The 16,803-nt window shown below is 44.9% G+C and overlaps 1 protein-coding gene across 5 annotated transcripts in view; it reads right to left on the bottom strand.

Moving 5' to 3' along the window:
- The window catches only part of RAB11FIP4 (RAB11 family interacting protein 4), a 219,313-nt gene extending 202,839 nt beyond the window's left edge, over nt 1-16,474 (bottom strand). For 3 of the 5 annotated variants that reach the window (XR_014522597.1, XR_014522598.1, XM_083490042.1), the window contains exon 1: nt 16,156-16,474. Coding sequence is in view for 3 of the 5 variants with exons in the window: in XM_083490042.1 (XP_083346168.1) it covers nt 16,156-16,308 (153 nt within the window). In the remaining 2 variants the exon portion in view is untranslated. The remainder of the gene's footprint in view (nt 1-16,155) is intronic. The other 2 variants (XM_083490044.1, XM_083490043.1) reach the window with 2 other exon arrangements.
- Nucleotides 16,475-16,803: the final 329 nt, after the last annotated feature.

The following is a 16,803-nucleotide window of genomic DNA, read 5'->3' as shown; positions in this document are numbered from 1 at the left end:
TTCCTTGCTCTGCACTGTGATTTGACTCATCATTCTGCTCGGCTGCATTATATTTTAATGAGCTGTCTATTTTTTATTAGATGTTGCCTTGATTGTTTTACATACAACGCTAGATGCTCTGCTGCTTCTTTCAGAGCCATGAAATGGGATACACTTTATAAACAATGGGTCAATATGTCTACTCAAACCTATGTCTACTCAGAAGCAGGGCCTTCCAAGGTCAACAAGACTTCCTCCACAGTGATGTAGGGCTGAAGCCAGGGCAATCCTGGAGTGGGACAGGGCCAAGACCTTTTCTGTTGGAAAGCTGTTTCTTGTGGAAGTCCCTCCTTGGGAAAACTCAGCACATATGTTTGGAAGACAAGTAAAAACTTACGTATTCAGGGAAAGAACTCTATACTCTTTCCTCACCACCTCCACTGTAATGCTGATGCTATATTGCCTAGAAATGAGAATGGATTCCTTTAAACTATTTTAAATGATTACGAAACAAAAGGCACTCCTCTCATGCGATAAAGTGAGTCAGCCAACAAAGAATCACGAATTCACTTTACTCTGCTAAACATAGAAACAGATGTGTTTAAAAAAAAGAAAAAAGAAAGAAATCTCCTTTATTCTTCTACCGTGTTGGCTGCTGACAGATCAGCTATGCAAAGTTGATGACACAGCTTGGAGATCAAAAAAGGCCTCTCTTACCAGTCACCATCTTCCCAGAAACATTAATTGTACAACACGGCACACAATTCATTGTAGCTGATCTACATAATACGCCTTCCAGAGCTTAATGACGCTGAGGAGAAAGAAAGCTCCACATGTAGGAGAAATCTGAATATCAACAGGAATAAAATTTCTGAAGATTGCCCAGACAATACCGCACAGTGAAGAATGCCAATTGGTACGTTTGAAAACCGAAAATTGTCAGGCACAAAGGGGGAAAAACCAACCTATAAAATATGCAACCCATTATGCAAAGGAACAGATGTCTAAGCGCACAAATTTCATGCTCTGTCTCCAGAAGAATACAAAATGGAAGGCTTCCCTGGATCTAGGAGGAAGTGTCTGTTAAAAAGATATGTCAGGACTGTTTTCGCCTTAATCATTATGTGCCAAGGCAAAACATAGGAAGGCAGTGTTAGAATTCCTGCTCCATGATTGCAGTCATGGGATTGTTGTCTTTCACATGACGGTATATGTTTTGACTCCACAAAGTGGGAAGTGACGGATACAGGATGTTTGTATTACTGTATTCCGTGAAGTGGGACTATTGCCCTTTGTTCTTTTTCTCAATTCTGTCTGATGCTAGAGAGAGAGGGAGCCATGTTGCAGTGCTCCATGTGTGTTTATATGTAAATAAAGTAGATTAGCCAAAATGCTGAGTTGCTGAGGTCTATTACACAAGCTGTGCAGACTCTGCGGATCCCTAAGTGTGCTGATGTGTGTTGGCATCAGTCGCTGTGATGTTCAGGCTGAAGAAATCTTATGAAGCTCCCGAACAAATGATCAGGAGGGAGAGAACATGCCAGTCGGGCATGTGTCTCTGCCAGGGTCCTACTTGAGTGTAGGCTGAGCTCCTGACAGGCAGATGCTTGAGAGAGATGTAAAAATGGCAGCACTTGAAACAGAAACCAAAGATCATTCAAAGCTTTTCCTTTTCAGTGGTTCTGGCATTAGTTGACTATCAGACTCATGCATGCAGCTTCTGTGGTAGTAGCTATCTTTTAGCTCCATGAATGGACACTTTTCAACACTTGCCTCAGGCATTTTTTGCATGCTGGTCCAATAGTAAACTGAAGCTCACTAGTGCATATTCACTAGGAAGTACTTTGACATCATGGAAACCAATGGGAATTGGGCAAAAGTATTCTAGAGGAACACAGAAAGTTTCCTTTGCACTGACTGAGTAGGACTATTTGTCTATCTATTCATTGAATCATAGAATTGTAGAGTTGGAAGGGACCCCAAGGGTCATTTAAATCAGGCATGTCCAACAGGTAGATCGTGATCTACCAGTAGATCACTGGGCATCTGCGTTAGATCACTGGTAGATCATTGGCTCCCCACAAAGAAGCTGAACAACTGCGACTCCCCTAAAAACTTCCAACAAAATATTAAAAATACAATAAAACATCAGATATTAAAAACTTCACTAAACATGAAATGTATATATCTGAAAAGTACAAATGAAATTTAAAAAAAAACACTAATAAAATGGTGGAGCTAACCAGACAAGCTATCCGTTCTAAAAGCACATTTAGAAACACATAGCAAAGGAATAGATTTTAGGAGTTAAATGGAAGGTCCCCCCCCCCATTTCCTTTCATGTTAAAATGATTATATAAGCACAGAGAATGTAATACTTCTAAGAGACTAGATTAGATACCTTGGGGATTCATAAATGAATATATACACACCGGCTAATTACCAATCAAAAAGTCACACACACACAAGAGAGGCAAACTAGTACTCACATTTTGCATGTACACAGAGACAAGGATCTCCTAACATGCCATTCGTGTCTCCAAACAATTGTTAATTTTATGGGAGTGCAAAGAAACCATGTCAACAATCAACTATGTAAGGGTGGGAACAGCTACACTAAATGGGGGAAACCCATCCATAACACCAAATCATCATTTAGTGGATTTATTTTGACTAAGTTAACTCGTAGATGGTCAGTGAAACCATTTGAAACCATTGCTTGACGCAGAGGAGGCAAGTAGTTATAACAGTACCTTCAGCACTAAACCTGTGGACAGCTCCGGTTAATCTATAGGCAGGTTTTCCCCAACCCTCAATAATCTTAAATTTTACTTTTTAATCTGAAAACTAACTCTGGAAGTTTCAGCCAAGAGCAGAAAAGCAGAGTGAATGGGGACAGGGGGGGGCTGGGGGAAAAGGAGGGCTTGTTAACCCTTTCCCTTCCCATCATTTGATCTCTCAAAATTGCCCTTAGAATCATAGAAATGTAGAGTTGAAAAGAGCCCATCTCCCCAGTGCTTTTCTTCTAGAAAAAAAAGGTGTTGGTGCAGCGTAGCCCCAGAAAAAAACACTGTTGCTCCCTGCAGCTGAATTTCCTCCATAGTGGCCCACAATTTGTGAGGGAGGGCACTAGGTTGAATCCTGACAAGACAGAAGTACTGTTTTGGTGGGACAGGAGGCGGGCAGGTGTGGAGGATTCCCTGGTCCTGAATGGAGTAACTGTGCCCCTGAAGGACCAGGTGCGCAGCCTGGGAGTCACAGCTGTCCATGGAGGCACAGATCAGTTCTGTGTCCAGGGCAGCTGTCTACCAGCTCCATCTGGTATGCAGGCTGAGACCCTACCTGCCTGCAGACTGTCTCACCAGAGTGGTGCATGCTCTGGTTATCTCTCACAAGGACTACTGCAATGCGCTCTATGGGGGGCTACCTTTGAAGGTGACCCAGAAACTACAACTAATCCAGAATGCAGCAGCTGGACTAATGACTGGGAGCGGCCGCCAAGACTACGTAACACTGTTCTTGAAAGACCTACACTGGCTCCCAGTATGTTTCCAAGCACAATTCAAAGTGTTGGTGCTGACCTTTAAAGCCCTAAACAGCCTGTGTCCAGTATACCTGAAGGAGCATCTCCACCCCCATTGTTCTGCCTGGACACTGAGGTCCAGCTCCGAGGGCCTTCTGGCGGTTCCCTCGCTGGGAGAAGCCAAGTTACAGGGAACCAGGCAGAGGGCCTTCTCGGTAGTGGCACCCGCCCTGTGGAACGCCCTCCCACCAGATGTCAAAGAGAAGAACAACTACCAGACTTTTAGAAGACATCTGAAGGCAGCCCTGTTTAGGGAAGCTTTTAATGTTTAACAGACTACTGTATTTTAATACCTTGTTGGAAGCCACCCAGAGTGGCTGGGGAAACCCAGCCGGATGGGCAGGGTATAAATAATAAATTAGTAGTAGTAGTAGTAGTAGTAGTAGTAGTAAGGACCTGTTTTGCTTGCAAAAGACGTAGATAGTGCAATCTGCTCTGGACCCTCCCCCCCCCCCCAGCAGCAATCATAGGACAAAGACTCCTCTCCTTCCCTCAGGATCAACCCTCAAATGCTGCCACCAACTTTATGTAATAGAGACACAGCTGCCAGGGTCATCAGTTTTCTGGCTTGGCAGCTACCCAAGCCATTTGCAATGAACATAGCCACACCAGGAACCTCAGCAGGGACTGTATAGTAAAGCCGTAATAGGTCTTATACAGCACAGCGTCAGAATAGTGCAGCATCAAAGGATATCAACACAACCTTTTGAAAGGGTACATCCTTATCTGTCCTCATGACAATTACATTATCAGGCCTCCCTGAAGAACAGGATTGCTAAGGTGCACATCAGAGAATAAGCATTTACCTTTAAAATCACTGATAAAGTGAGAAACAGGGTTGCAGACACTCCTGGTTCCTTCTCCTTTCCTTTTTCTTTTTAGCCTGTCCTTTTGCCCACCTGTGGTAGGAGAACAGAACTCTACTCCTGCCCCTATGGCAGGCACAGGCAGGTGGATGAAAAGGATCAGAGGAGGAGGGGAAATGGTACCTTCTAGCCTCCTTAGATGTGTGTTTAAAGAGGGAAAAGTTTATTTTCCAGGCTGCAACCCAGCAACCCTACAGAGGATTGCTGTGCTGTGAGTGCTAGGACTGAAAATCTCCTGCCTTTCATGACTTCCAAAGGAGGAGGAATCTGGAGCAGGTCTTTGCTCAATAACCTGAGCATGCTCATTTTTCCTTAACGAATTCATCAGAAATCAACGGTGGACTGACTTCGGTCTGCTTGGGCAGAGATGGGTTCATTGTGTAATAAACGAAAATATGCCCTTATTCCCTTATGGGGAACACAATAGCCCTTCTAAAGTCCTTTGTAGGTTCTCCGTCGGTCGGAGAAAATAACAGAGGCCAACCAGAGAATATTGAGAAGCAAAGTAGCTTGTAAGTCTGATCTTTATTGAACTGATGCAACAGGGTGCTACCCTCACATGCAGGAAAGGAGGAGGACCCAGAAAAATGGTGTGCAAGGCCTTATACTGTATAGACATTTTAAATTGCCCACCCTGGAGTCCAAGACCAACCCCCGAAACATCATACATACATCACAGAAGCAGTGTAGCCCAAGATCACCACCCCAGATACATCATACCTACATCACAGAAAAGGCGGTCTACAACAGAAATATGAGTGCGCTGTTTTTCTCCTGTCTGGCAGGTTACCTGTTAATGCTCGATTGGATACCCTGGGGAGCCTAGCCAGTCTTTTGTAATGACAAATACTTAGTTCCTGAGCCAGGTCACAGGCTCACCCTATTCATACATAGACATACCCTTAAGACAGGATTTGTGAAGGAAAAGACAATGGGGAGGCTTTTCCATTTTCCTTTGACCTTGCAGAGAAAACATTTGGTCAGTTTGGGAGTCAGGGCTGTTTTCCTGTTCTGCTTCAGACATGTGGTTTATATATTTATGTACATGTTTGCTCGGTACATTTATAAACAATTATATACGATACCTTAATGTTTTTATTTCAGTTGCAAGTCTCCCTGCACCACTGAAGCCCAAAGGTAGGCTAGCATTGTGCCACCGTTATGATAGCACATGTCACTCATGGACAAAGCACATAGTTTGAGTGCCAAAGATCCCAGATTCAGTCCCTGGGATTCGAAAAGCTGTGGGGCTCATAGGCCTGTGCCTATTTGGTCATCGGGCACTGCTGAAGTCACTCCTCTAGGTGTGGGTAGTCATTACAGATAGACTTCATCAAATCTAGGATTCATTTCCTTCCATTATGGCCTTTTGTTCCCAGCAAGTGAGTACATATGGGAGCACATAATTGATTCTCAGAGGGTGAGGTTGAAACATTCTGGATATCATTGCCCAATCTTTCTAGATCATGCCTTTGCTTTAGGCGGCAGGCTGCGATGTCCTCATGTCAAATTACGGCACATTGCTTATCCATGTGAATTAAGTCCTGAAATCACCAGTCAGGCAGTTTAGGTCATAAACAAGCACATACAAGCCAACAGCCGAAACTTAACTACTAAAGCTTTCCCCCCAGAAAGCAAATGTGAAGAGCTGGAAAAGATTCCAGCTATTGAATTTTTCTTGCCACAGAGCTGCTTAAAGCAACAGGGGTCCTATCACACACACACGCCTCCACCACACATCCTGTTAACAATACACAATTGTAAAGCTGAAGGCACAAAGCAAAAGTACACTCTTGGTAAATAATATCACACAGCACAGGAAAAAGAAAATCAGAAGTAACACATCACACAGATAACAATAATAAGATAGCCATATCCAGTCCAGTGTGTGTGTGTGTTTGTATAAGCACCTACAGTTTGAAAGGGACACAGGTGGCACTGTGGTCTAAACCACTGAGCCTCTTGGGCTTGCCGGTCAGAAGGTTGGTGGTTCGAATCCCCACGATGGGGTGAGCTCCCGTTGCTCGGTCTCAGCTCCTGCCAACCTAGCAGTTCAAAAGCACGCCAAAAAGTGCAAATAGATAAATAGGTACCACTCCAGCGGGAAGGTAAATGGCATTTCTGTGCACTGCTCTGGTTTCGGTGTCCCATTGTGCCAGAAGCAGCTTAGTGATGCTGGCCACATGACAAGGAAAAACTGTCTGCGGACAAATGCCAGCTCCCTTGGCCTGTAAAGCGAGATGAGAGCCACAACCCAAGAGTCATCTGCGACTGGGCTTAACTGTCAGGGGTCCTTTACCTTTACCTTTACAGTTTGAAAGCAGATCTTAGGCATGGCCAGAGCCCTTTGGATATGCTAGCACTACAAAGCTGCTGTTGAGAAACCCGTCTCTTCGGTCTAAAGGAGAACAACATGGGCTACTGTGATCAAACTCTGTGATCAACATCACTATTGAATAAAAAAATTCCTTCCAGTAGCACCTTAAAGACCAACTAAGGTAGTTCTTGGTATGAGCTTTCGTGTTCATGCACACTTCTTCAGATACACTGAAACAGAAGTTGCCAGATCCTTCTATATAGTGAGAAGGTGGGGAGGGGTATTACTCAGAAGGGTGGTGGGAATGGGAGATTGGCAGATAGCTGAGATGAGCCTGTTGACGACTCTTAACGACTGCAATAGGTCTTACAGGAAAAGGCAAGGGGTGAGAAGGTGAAAAATGGCTTAGTCATGTATAATGAGATAAGAATCCAATGTCTTTGTTCAGACCAGGTCTCTCCATGGTTTTAAGTTTGGTAATGAGTTGCAATTCAGCAGCTTCTCTTTCCAGTCTATTTCTGAAATTCCTTTGTAGTAAAACAGCTACTTTGAGATCTTGTATAGAATGTCCTGGGAGACTGAAGTGTTCTCCTACTGGTTTCTCTGTTTTGTGATTCTTGATGTCAGATTTATGTCCGTTTATTCTTTGGCGTAAGGTTTGGCCTGTTTGTCCAATATAGAGAGCTGAAGGACACTGTTGGCATTTGATGGCATACACATGTAACTGGAATCACTATTGAATATTACTCTAGGCCACATTCACACCAGGCATTTAAAGCACTATGATGCCTTCTCAGAGAACTCTGAGAAGTGTAGCTCTGGGAGGGGCTCTGAGATGAAAGGCTGCTATTTAGTCACCAGGGACCACAAGTGGAAGTGTGCTGTTGCCCTCATGCCCTGGCTGTGGGCTGCCTATAGGCATCCAGTGGGCCATTGTGAGAACAGGAGCTCCTGAAGTTCCCCACAAGCATGTACCTCAGGCCACTGAATGTGTATTATTGTATTTACTTTTCAGCTGTTTCCATTTCCCAAGGCAACCAGTCTACATGTTCCACCAGAAAGAAATTAACTAATCTTATTTTCAGATAGCTCCTTGCTCTTCTTGCTGTGTTGAATCCCTTCCCAATTCTGTGCAACCTTTGCTGATTTCCCCCCCAGTTAAACAGAGCTGTTACAATGTAAAGCTTTCCCACAGCAGAACACCAGCTCCAGAAATCCCACTATCTCCCTAAGCAGATATGAAATGAATACAGCAAGGACAACCAATACACGAGGAAAAGGAGATTTGTTGTGGCACACATTAAATTTGGCAGGGATTTGTTCTGTTTCAGCTGCAAAGATTGATAGGGGTAGCCGTAGGATTGGAATAAGAGACTACCAAGTTCCACGGAAACCGATTCATCAACACAGAAGCTAATCATTATATAACACCTGTATGCACACACACACACACAGAGGGTCTGGCAGACATCTTTTAAGGTCCCAATTGACTGTTCTCCACCAGCCAAGAGAGGCAAACAAGGATACCTTGAAATGTTGCAGATGAAATGCTCAGATCACACAAACACCCCATGCAATAAAAGAACTACTTGTATTGGTTTCTCCTGGATTCCGATATCAGGAACTTCTTAATTATATCTGAAGGAGCGTCTCCACCCCCATTGTTCTACCCAGACACTGAGGTCCAGCACCGAGGGCCTTCTGGCGGTTCCCTCACTGCAAGAAGCCAAGTTACAGGGAACCAGGCAGAGGGCCTTCTCGGTAGTGGCGCTCTCCCTGTGGAACGCCCTCCCACCAGATGTCAAAGAGAACAACTACCAGACTTTTAGAAGACATCTGAAGGCAGCCCTGTTTAGGGAAGCTTTTAATGTTTGATGTATCACAGTATTTTAATATTTTTTGGGAAGCCGCCCAGAGTGGCCAGGGAAGCCCAGCCAGATGGGCGGGGTATAAATAATAAATTATTATTATTATTAATTCTTCTCGGTTCCAGTTCAAGAGTTGCCTCCAGCAATCAGTTGGCTGCTGGCTTTTCTCTGTAAGCCTCTCATTAAAGAAAGTCCCAGTTGGTTGTGTACCCTCCCTGTGACTTCATAACATGCACCCCATCCTATTTCTTTGGCTCTTGAGGGACCAATAAGGGACGCAGGAAGCTGCCATACTGAGTCAGATCATTGGTCCATGTAGCTCAGTCTACACACTGACTTGTAGCAGATCTCCAGGGTTTCAGACAGGAAGTCTCTCCCAGTCCTGCTTGGAGATGCCAGAGATGGAACCCATGACCTTCTACATGCAAAGCAGATGTTCCATTGCTGAGCTACAGCCCTGGCCCTAATGCTAAGTGACCACTGGAGCTGTGCAATATACAACTTTTATGATGAGGAAAGAAAGTCTTGGGTAACCTGTATCATAGAGCAGTGTTCCCCACCCTTGGGCCTCCAGCTGTTTTTGGACTACAACTCCCATCATCCCTCTCTAGCAAGACCAGTGATGGGATGGTGGGAATTGTAGTCCAAAAACAGCTGGAGGCCCAAGGTTGGGGAACACTGTCATAGAGTATGCATCGGGGTGAGGAACTGGACCCACCAAGTGAGATGGATTTTCCCCCTCCTTCACTCTCTGTAGACCAGCGGTTCTCAACCTGTGGGTCCCCAGATGTTGTTGGACTACAACTCCCATCATCCCTGAGCTCTGACCTACCTTGCTAGCTAGGGATGGTGGGAGTTGTAGTCCAACAGCATCTGGCAACCTACAGGTTGAGAACCACTGCTGTAGACCAAGTTTGAAAGTAGGTGGGGCCATCTACCTGTCCGTTGCATGGCATCATGCCCGTGAAGGAGCATCTCCACCCCTACTCTTCAGCCCAGACACTGAGGTCCAGCTCCGAGGGCCTTCTGGCAGTTCCCTCACTGCAAGAAGTGAGGTTACAGGGAACCAGGCAGAGGGCCTTCTTGGTAGTGGCGCCCACCCTGTGGAACACCCTCCCATAAGATGTCAAGGAAATAAACAACTTTTAGAAGACATCTGAAGGCAGCCCTGTTTAAGGAAGTTTTTAATGTTTGATGTTTTATCATGTTTTTAATATCCTGTTGGAAGCTGCTCAGAGTCGCTGGGGAGGCCCAGCCAGATGGGTGGGGTATAAGTAATAGAATAATAATAATAATAATAATAATAATAATAATAATAATAATAATATATGCTAATGTGAGCCACAGTTCCCATAAAGACTACTTTACTGACATTGAAGACTCTGGACCCAGAATCTGGTTCCCTGCCCACCTCCATCAGAAATACAGTAAATAACAGGGCCTTTTCACCTGTGGCACGCAAGACATGAAACAGCCCCCCCCCCCAGTCTGAAGGAAGCTCCTCCTGGCTCCTTTGCTGCTCATTGCTTAGACAGGAACCAAAGGCTGTTTGATTTCAGCTAATTTTTATAGGTTACTAACCTGCAGATGTTTTATGCTGCTACTGCTTTTTAAGTTTTTTTTTAAAATCAACATCATTTTTTATTGATATTTTGCTCTTTTTCATATGTGCTCTGCTTTTTGTTGATACCTTGGTTTAGATTGAAACCGCCTTGAATATTTTGATTGCAAATCACCTTTAACATTTTAAATGTCAACTAAGAAATTAGCACAATGTATCACAATTATATATTTAAATGCTGCGATAAAAGAGAATTTCAGACGGTGCCATTTCCCCCACCTTTGTAGCATGAAACCAACCATGTTTCCAATTTCGAGAAGCTACGGTACTTGTTTTTCTCTTGCATTAGTCAACTCTGCCAAACACAAGAGAACATATCAGCCCTTTTAAAAATGACCAGCATTGGCTTTTTCCCTTCTTCACATCTTCTACGCAGGCAGGAAAAATCATAAATACTTTCCACTTTAGGTCATCTGCAAACAGGAGTCCTGACTGAAACCAAATTTCAGGAACTCCTTCATTCCATTGGCTGCACAAACTACACTGAATTATTATGTTTTAAGCAAGCAGTTCGGTTTCATTGGATGCATGAATTATTGGCGATTTTGCTAAGATTTCTAGCATCCTTTGGCACATTACAGGTTAAGTTATTCCACTTTCTATTCCATAAAGGGTTGAACTTTTAATCCTCTTAGGCTCGGTTGCCTCCTTTGCAGAGCTTAAAATATCTACATCCAATGCATAACAGGTACACTCATCCCAGAATGTGCACTGGGGTTCATAGGCGCCGACTCCATGGGGCCTGAGGGGGCCCGAGCCCCCTCAAAAATTCGTTTGGGGGGGCTCTGCCCCCCCAATAATCTCGGGCGCCCCTCCAGCAGAGCGCCACCGCCGCCCCTCCCCCAGCCCAAAATGCACAGGGTCGGGCTGCATGCCTCCTGCCCTCCCTCCCGAGCAAAAGCTGCACCCAATTTCCTTCGGAGCTGATTAATAGGCGCAGCACGCTCTCCCCTATTCGCTCACGAGGAGGCGGCGCCACTTTATCTGCATATTCATGAGCTTATTTATTATTCATGAGCTTTCCCGGGCCCCCCCAATATTTTTTATAAGTCCGCGCCCCTGCTGGGGTTGCTGCTGTAATCTTAGAGCTGCAAATTAGAATCTCCTAAAATGCCTTTTCCCATCAAACTGCATCAGTACAGTGGTACCTCGGTTTATGAACTTAATCCGTTCCGGAAGTCCGTTCTTAAACCAAAACCGTTCTTAAACCGAGGCGTGCTTTCCCTAATGAGGCCTCCCGCCGCCGGTGCCCTCCCACTGTTCGGATTCTGTTCTTAGACCGAGGTAAAGTTCACAAACCGGGACACTACTTCCGGTTTTGCCGAGTTCGTAAACCGAATCGTTTGTAAACAGGACTGTTCTTAAACCGAGGTATCACTGTAATGGGAGAGGATGAGGTGAGAGGCACCCGCAGGACCTTTTCTCTTCGATGCAACTCTACAAAGGGAATATAATCTCTCAGGCCTCACTCCTCTGAAGTCTTCCACTAAATGTTCAGTGCTCATCATCAAGAGGGTAAACTTCTATCACCCAGGCTCCCATCCATATTTGAATTGCACTGTTATTTACATCATGGCAGCCTAATCCATGGGTAGGCAAACTAAGGCCCGGGGGCCAAATCTGGCCCAATCACCTTCTAAATCTGGCCCGCAGACAGTCCGGGAATCAGCATGTTTTTTACATGAGTAGAATGTGTGCTTTTATTTAAAATGAATCTCTGGGTTATTTGTGGGGCATAGGAATTCGTTCTCTCCCCCCCCCAACAAAAAATATAGCCCAGCCCCCCACAAGGTCTGAGGGACAGTGGACCGGCCTCCTGCTGAAAAGGTTTGCTGACCCCTGGGCCCTAACCCTAGGACTTGCTGAGGAAGGGCAAAAAATGTTACCAACGCAACGCCAAAATCAAAACAACTGAAGCAACTCAAGACAGCACAATTGCATTGGTATAGCTACACTAGCCAAGGCTTGTCATTATTATTATTGTTGTTGTTGTTGTTGTTGTTGTTGTTGTTAATTAAATTGGTACACCGCCTTACACCCGTAGGTCTTAGGGCAGTTCACAGGACAAAATCACAAAATAAAAACACAAAATACATAATCAAAATTAAAAAATAGAACAACCCAATAACACCCCCACCCAAACACATTTTTGAAGGGCATTGAATGTCAATCAACCAAAGGCCTGAGAGCAGGCATAGGCAAACTCGGCCCTTCAGGTATTTGGGACTACAACTCCCATCATCCCTAGCTAACAGGACTGGTGGTCAGGGATGATGGGAACTGTAGTCTCAAAACATCTGGAGGGCCAAGTTTGCCTATGCCTGCCTGAGAGGAACATTTTTGCCTGGCACCTAAAGGTGTATAATGAAGGCACCCAGCGAACCTTCCTGGGGAGAGCATTCCACAGACGGGATATTTATATATTATTAGGGCGATTTCAGTTAAAAGAAATAAAGTGATACAGGGGGGGAAGAAGGAAAAGTGAGAGGGAGAACAACAACAATGATACATATAAAAACGAGAATATACAAAAAAAGCAATATACGATTTTCCCATACATTCTTGTATAAATTGGTATAGTGTTGTTGTCCTAGTGCTTATGTAAATGCTAACAGCCCACTACATTTTGTACAAACTCATTCCAAATGTTATCATATTTATCCATACAGAGTCTGTGACTTTAAGAAGTCCATTCATAAATTGCCAGTGATATATCATCAGTCCATTGATTGAAGGGTATCATCTCTTTATTTTTCCAATTCCTCAATATCAATCTCTTGGCCACCATTAGGACATGGAAAATCCATTTCCGTTGTCCTGTTGATAATTTCCATAACAATTCAATAAAACATTCTCTACTGAAAGCTATCTTTAAGAATTATGTAGAGTTGGAAAAAATGCCAAATGCAGTATTTTCACCTGCTGCCCAGATCTCTCAAGGACTGCCTACTCCTATGAGAACCTGTCCAATTACTCACATCATCCCTGGTGGTCCTATTCCTAATGCCTCCACAATTCAAGACCCCATAGGCCATCACAAGAAAGAGCACCATCTTGTGAGTCACTCTTGATTAGTGGCAAAAAGCTCACCTGGCTCCTTCCTTGCAGGCATCAGACCAAAAACCTTACAATTTTGTAAAACTTTTGTGGTTGCACATTAACTGTTTTGGTTCCCTGTAGTTTAAGCATCACTTTTATTTTTAACTCTGTTGATGCTGATATTGTTAGTTGCACCCTGTTGCTATGTCCAAAGCTGGTTTCAATTAATACGTGTGTTCTTATCTTTCAATTGTTGTAAGCCACCTCACAGATCTTTCTGATGGAAAGATGGCATATATATGAATAAATGAAAGCTGCACCTGCTAAAACTTATTTGTCTCCATCAGAGGTGGCGAACCTGTGGCCTTCCAGATGTTTTTGAACTACAAATCCCACCATCCACAGCCAGCATGGACAAATAGCCAGGGATGGTGGGAGTTGTAGTCCAACAACATATATGTGTTTCAAAAAAGGATGACTAAGCTGTTTGTGTATGTAAGGACAGCAGCTAGGATTCTTTATGCAAAAAATGGAAGGAAGAAGAAGTTCCCACCAAAGAAGAATGGATAAGCAATGTGATGGACGATTGCTTTGTAGCAGAATGGAAGCCTTTTTCGGATTACTTAAAGAAATTCCATAATATGATGAACTCATGAGCAGGATTTGAACTATGAGCAACAGAAGGAATTAGAGATTATAGTATTGTTGTTATGGTATAAGAGATAGAAGACAGGGTGCAGCAAACAGGGTAAACTAAAAACACCATGGAAAATGGGATGGGAAGTCTACAAAACCAAAGAAAAAATTACTATGTATACAAGTGAATACGTTAAACTTTTGAAAATTTAATTATAGATATAGATATAAAATAGAAGGCTGAATGTTATGCTGATCTGAGATTAAGTGTCTTTGGGTCCGGCAAGAAAGTTAAAACCATGAATCTCAAACATGCCTCAGCCAGGCACAGGCAAACTCAGCCCTCCAGATGTTTTGGGACTACAACTTCCACCATCCCTAGCTAACAGGACCAGTGGTCAGGGATGATGGGAACTGTAGTCTCAAAACATCTGGAGGGCCAAGTTTGCCTATGCCTGGCCTAAGGTGACATTACTGCCTTTGAAAGTACTATCACTGGAGGGAGTCAATGGCCATTTTAAGTATAAAATGATGTCTTCTGGAGGTCATAGAAAAATGGTGACGAAGCTGTGGCCCTCCAGATGTTGTTGGACCGCAACTCCCACCATTCCTTACCATTGACCATGCTGGTTTGGGTTGCTGGGAACTGGAAACCAACAACATCTCTGGAAGGCTACAGGTTTTCAGCCTGTGGCATAGATCGTAAACAAACAAGCAAACTGAAAACACATTTGATACTCAAACTAGTTTTGATGTCCAGTAGTTCCATTCAGCGCCGAAGTTAAGTTATGGTCTTCAAACCAATTACGATTCTCAAACCCAGTTGTTTTAGAATTGTTGATGGCTTCAACATAATGGTTTTGGGGCGTTGAAGCTCAAGGGTCTTCTGTTTCTGTGCAATACAATACATTCATTGGATGCCTTGGTAAAGCTACCAACTTTATTGACACTCCATATCAGAGCAAAGGGAAAACAAAGACGAACCAAGTTCAAACACTTTGATGAAGCACAAAAGCCATCTCCATATTCGCATCAAAAGAAATTGCCAGCAAGACCAGTACCAAAATCTTCCAACATTCCCCCTTTGTGGGATGCCTGTAGGCTGTTTTAGAGAAAGAAACTGTGTTCTAGTCCTGTTCAGCAATCACGCAAATAGTTTGAAGAGCTTTGCCCTACAGATATTGACATTCTTCGCATAATCACCCAATGAGACAAGTCAACTGCTAGTGAGATCAGGCAATTAAAAAAAGAGAAAACCAACAGCAGGTAAGAACTATACTAGTGGCCAGGGGAGCAGGGATGGGTAAGGAATAAGGTTGCTGTTGTTGTCTAGTAGGCTATGGGACGTATATAAGGAAGATGAGAAAATAAGTCTGTCCAAAATCTGTAACACAGAAGACGTGACTAAGGAGCAAACATGTGATGGTCAATTACAAGTAAGGGGGGTGGGGAAGGCAATTCTCACAACGGGGATTCAGTTTTCATTGCAATAACTGCTTTTAAAGTGATGTGCACATCATCTCCCTGCCTAAGGCTATTGGTGAAATGTTGCAACTACATGCAGGATTCAGGGCCATAAATGTATCTCAAGTCGTTTGGAAGCACAGAGCTATGAAATCAGGGGTGGCCAATGTAGGCTCCTTAAGACGTCACTCTCCTCCACAGATTTCCATGCAAGTACGTTCCGTTCTGTGACACAGGGATATACCCCCAGTCCTGACTAGGGCACTTGGTGCTTCTATGGGGTTCAGCACCAAGAACATGCCTTAATCACCATTTTATGGTGTTCCACTGTTGCTCTCTCCAACGCACCAGTCTTCTGCATGGGGAGCAGGAGTCTCTGACTCCCCCCAAGAGGAAGGGTGCTCCTTTAGTGCGTATTTTCTAAAGTACAGGCCATGAAGATAGAAGCCAGCACAAAGGCTCACTGGCTTACTTAAACATATGGCAGCCACAGCAGTGAGGGAAAGGCCCTCTGCACATGCTCAGAGGCATGCCTTTATTCCACACATTCCAGGACAAATGCACACCATTTCTGAAACCCTGAGCCCCATCATGTGCTGTAAGAGATGTGTATCATTCTGATAGAATCTGGGGGTTGTGGGTGGGGGAGCAGTCTCAAAAATAGGGCTTAGTGAGATCTGGGGAGCTCCAAGGATAATGCTCCCCCCTGAAGGAAAGGCAGTTCTTAAATATCCGGCGGGAACGCAGGTCCCCCCACCACCACCACCACCAAGTTGCCTTACCTCATCCCCCTGGCCAAACTGCAGCCCCAGGGCGACGAAGTGCTCCACCCGGATGAAGCCGTCGGCGTCCTCATCGCACACATCGAAGACCTCCTTGAGCTTCCGCAGAAACTGCATCAGGTTCGGTGGCTCCCCGAGGCCACTGGGCTCCATGGCGCCCTATGGGGATTAGCTGGACGCCGCCGCGGGCGAGAGGCTCTCCCGGTCCATCACCGCAGGAGGAGAAGCGGCGGTGGGGGCGGAGGCAGCGGCGGCGGCAGCAGCCATGATCTGGGCAGGCGAGCGGCTCCTGCTCTTCTCTCGCCTTCAGCCTGAACAGCTTCTGAATGACATCAGCAAAGGGAGGAGAAAGGCGCGCGGGAGGGGGCGGCGGGGGGGGAGGCGGAGGGAGGAACAATGGCGAGAGGAGGAGGAGGCAGGGCGCGAGGGGACCAGCTCGCGGGGGACGAAGGATGCACATCAAAGAAGATGCCCGCGGCCGCCCAGGGGATGCGAGCGTTGGGTACCACTAGGGGGCAAGGTTGCCGTTCCGGCGCATGCCATCTCTCCTCAACTCTTCCTCTATCTCTCTCTCACACACACGTACTCACTCAATCTTCCGTTTTCACGTTTCTAAGACGCCGGATTCGTTTACACGAAGAGCCACCA

This window comes from Podarcis liolepis (genome assembly GCF_965112155.1).
Source record: "Podarcis liolepis genome assembly, chromosome: 2".
NCBI classification, from domain to species: Eukaryota; Metazoa; Chordata; class Lepidosauria; order Squamata; family Lacertidae; genus Podarcis; species Podarcis liolepis.
The sequence above is the reverse complement of the archived record's forward strand: the minus strand, read 5'-3'. Positions and strand labels throughout refer to the sequence as shown.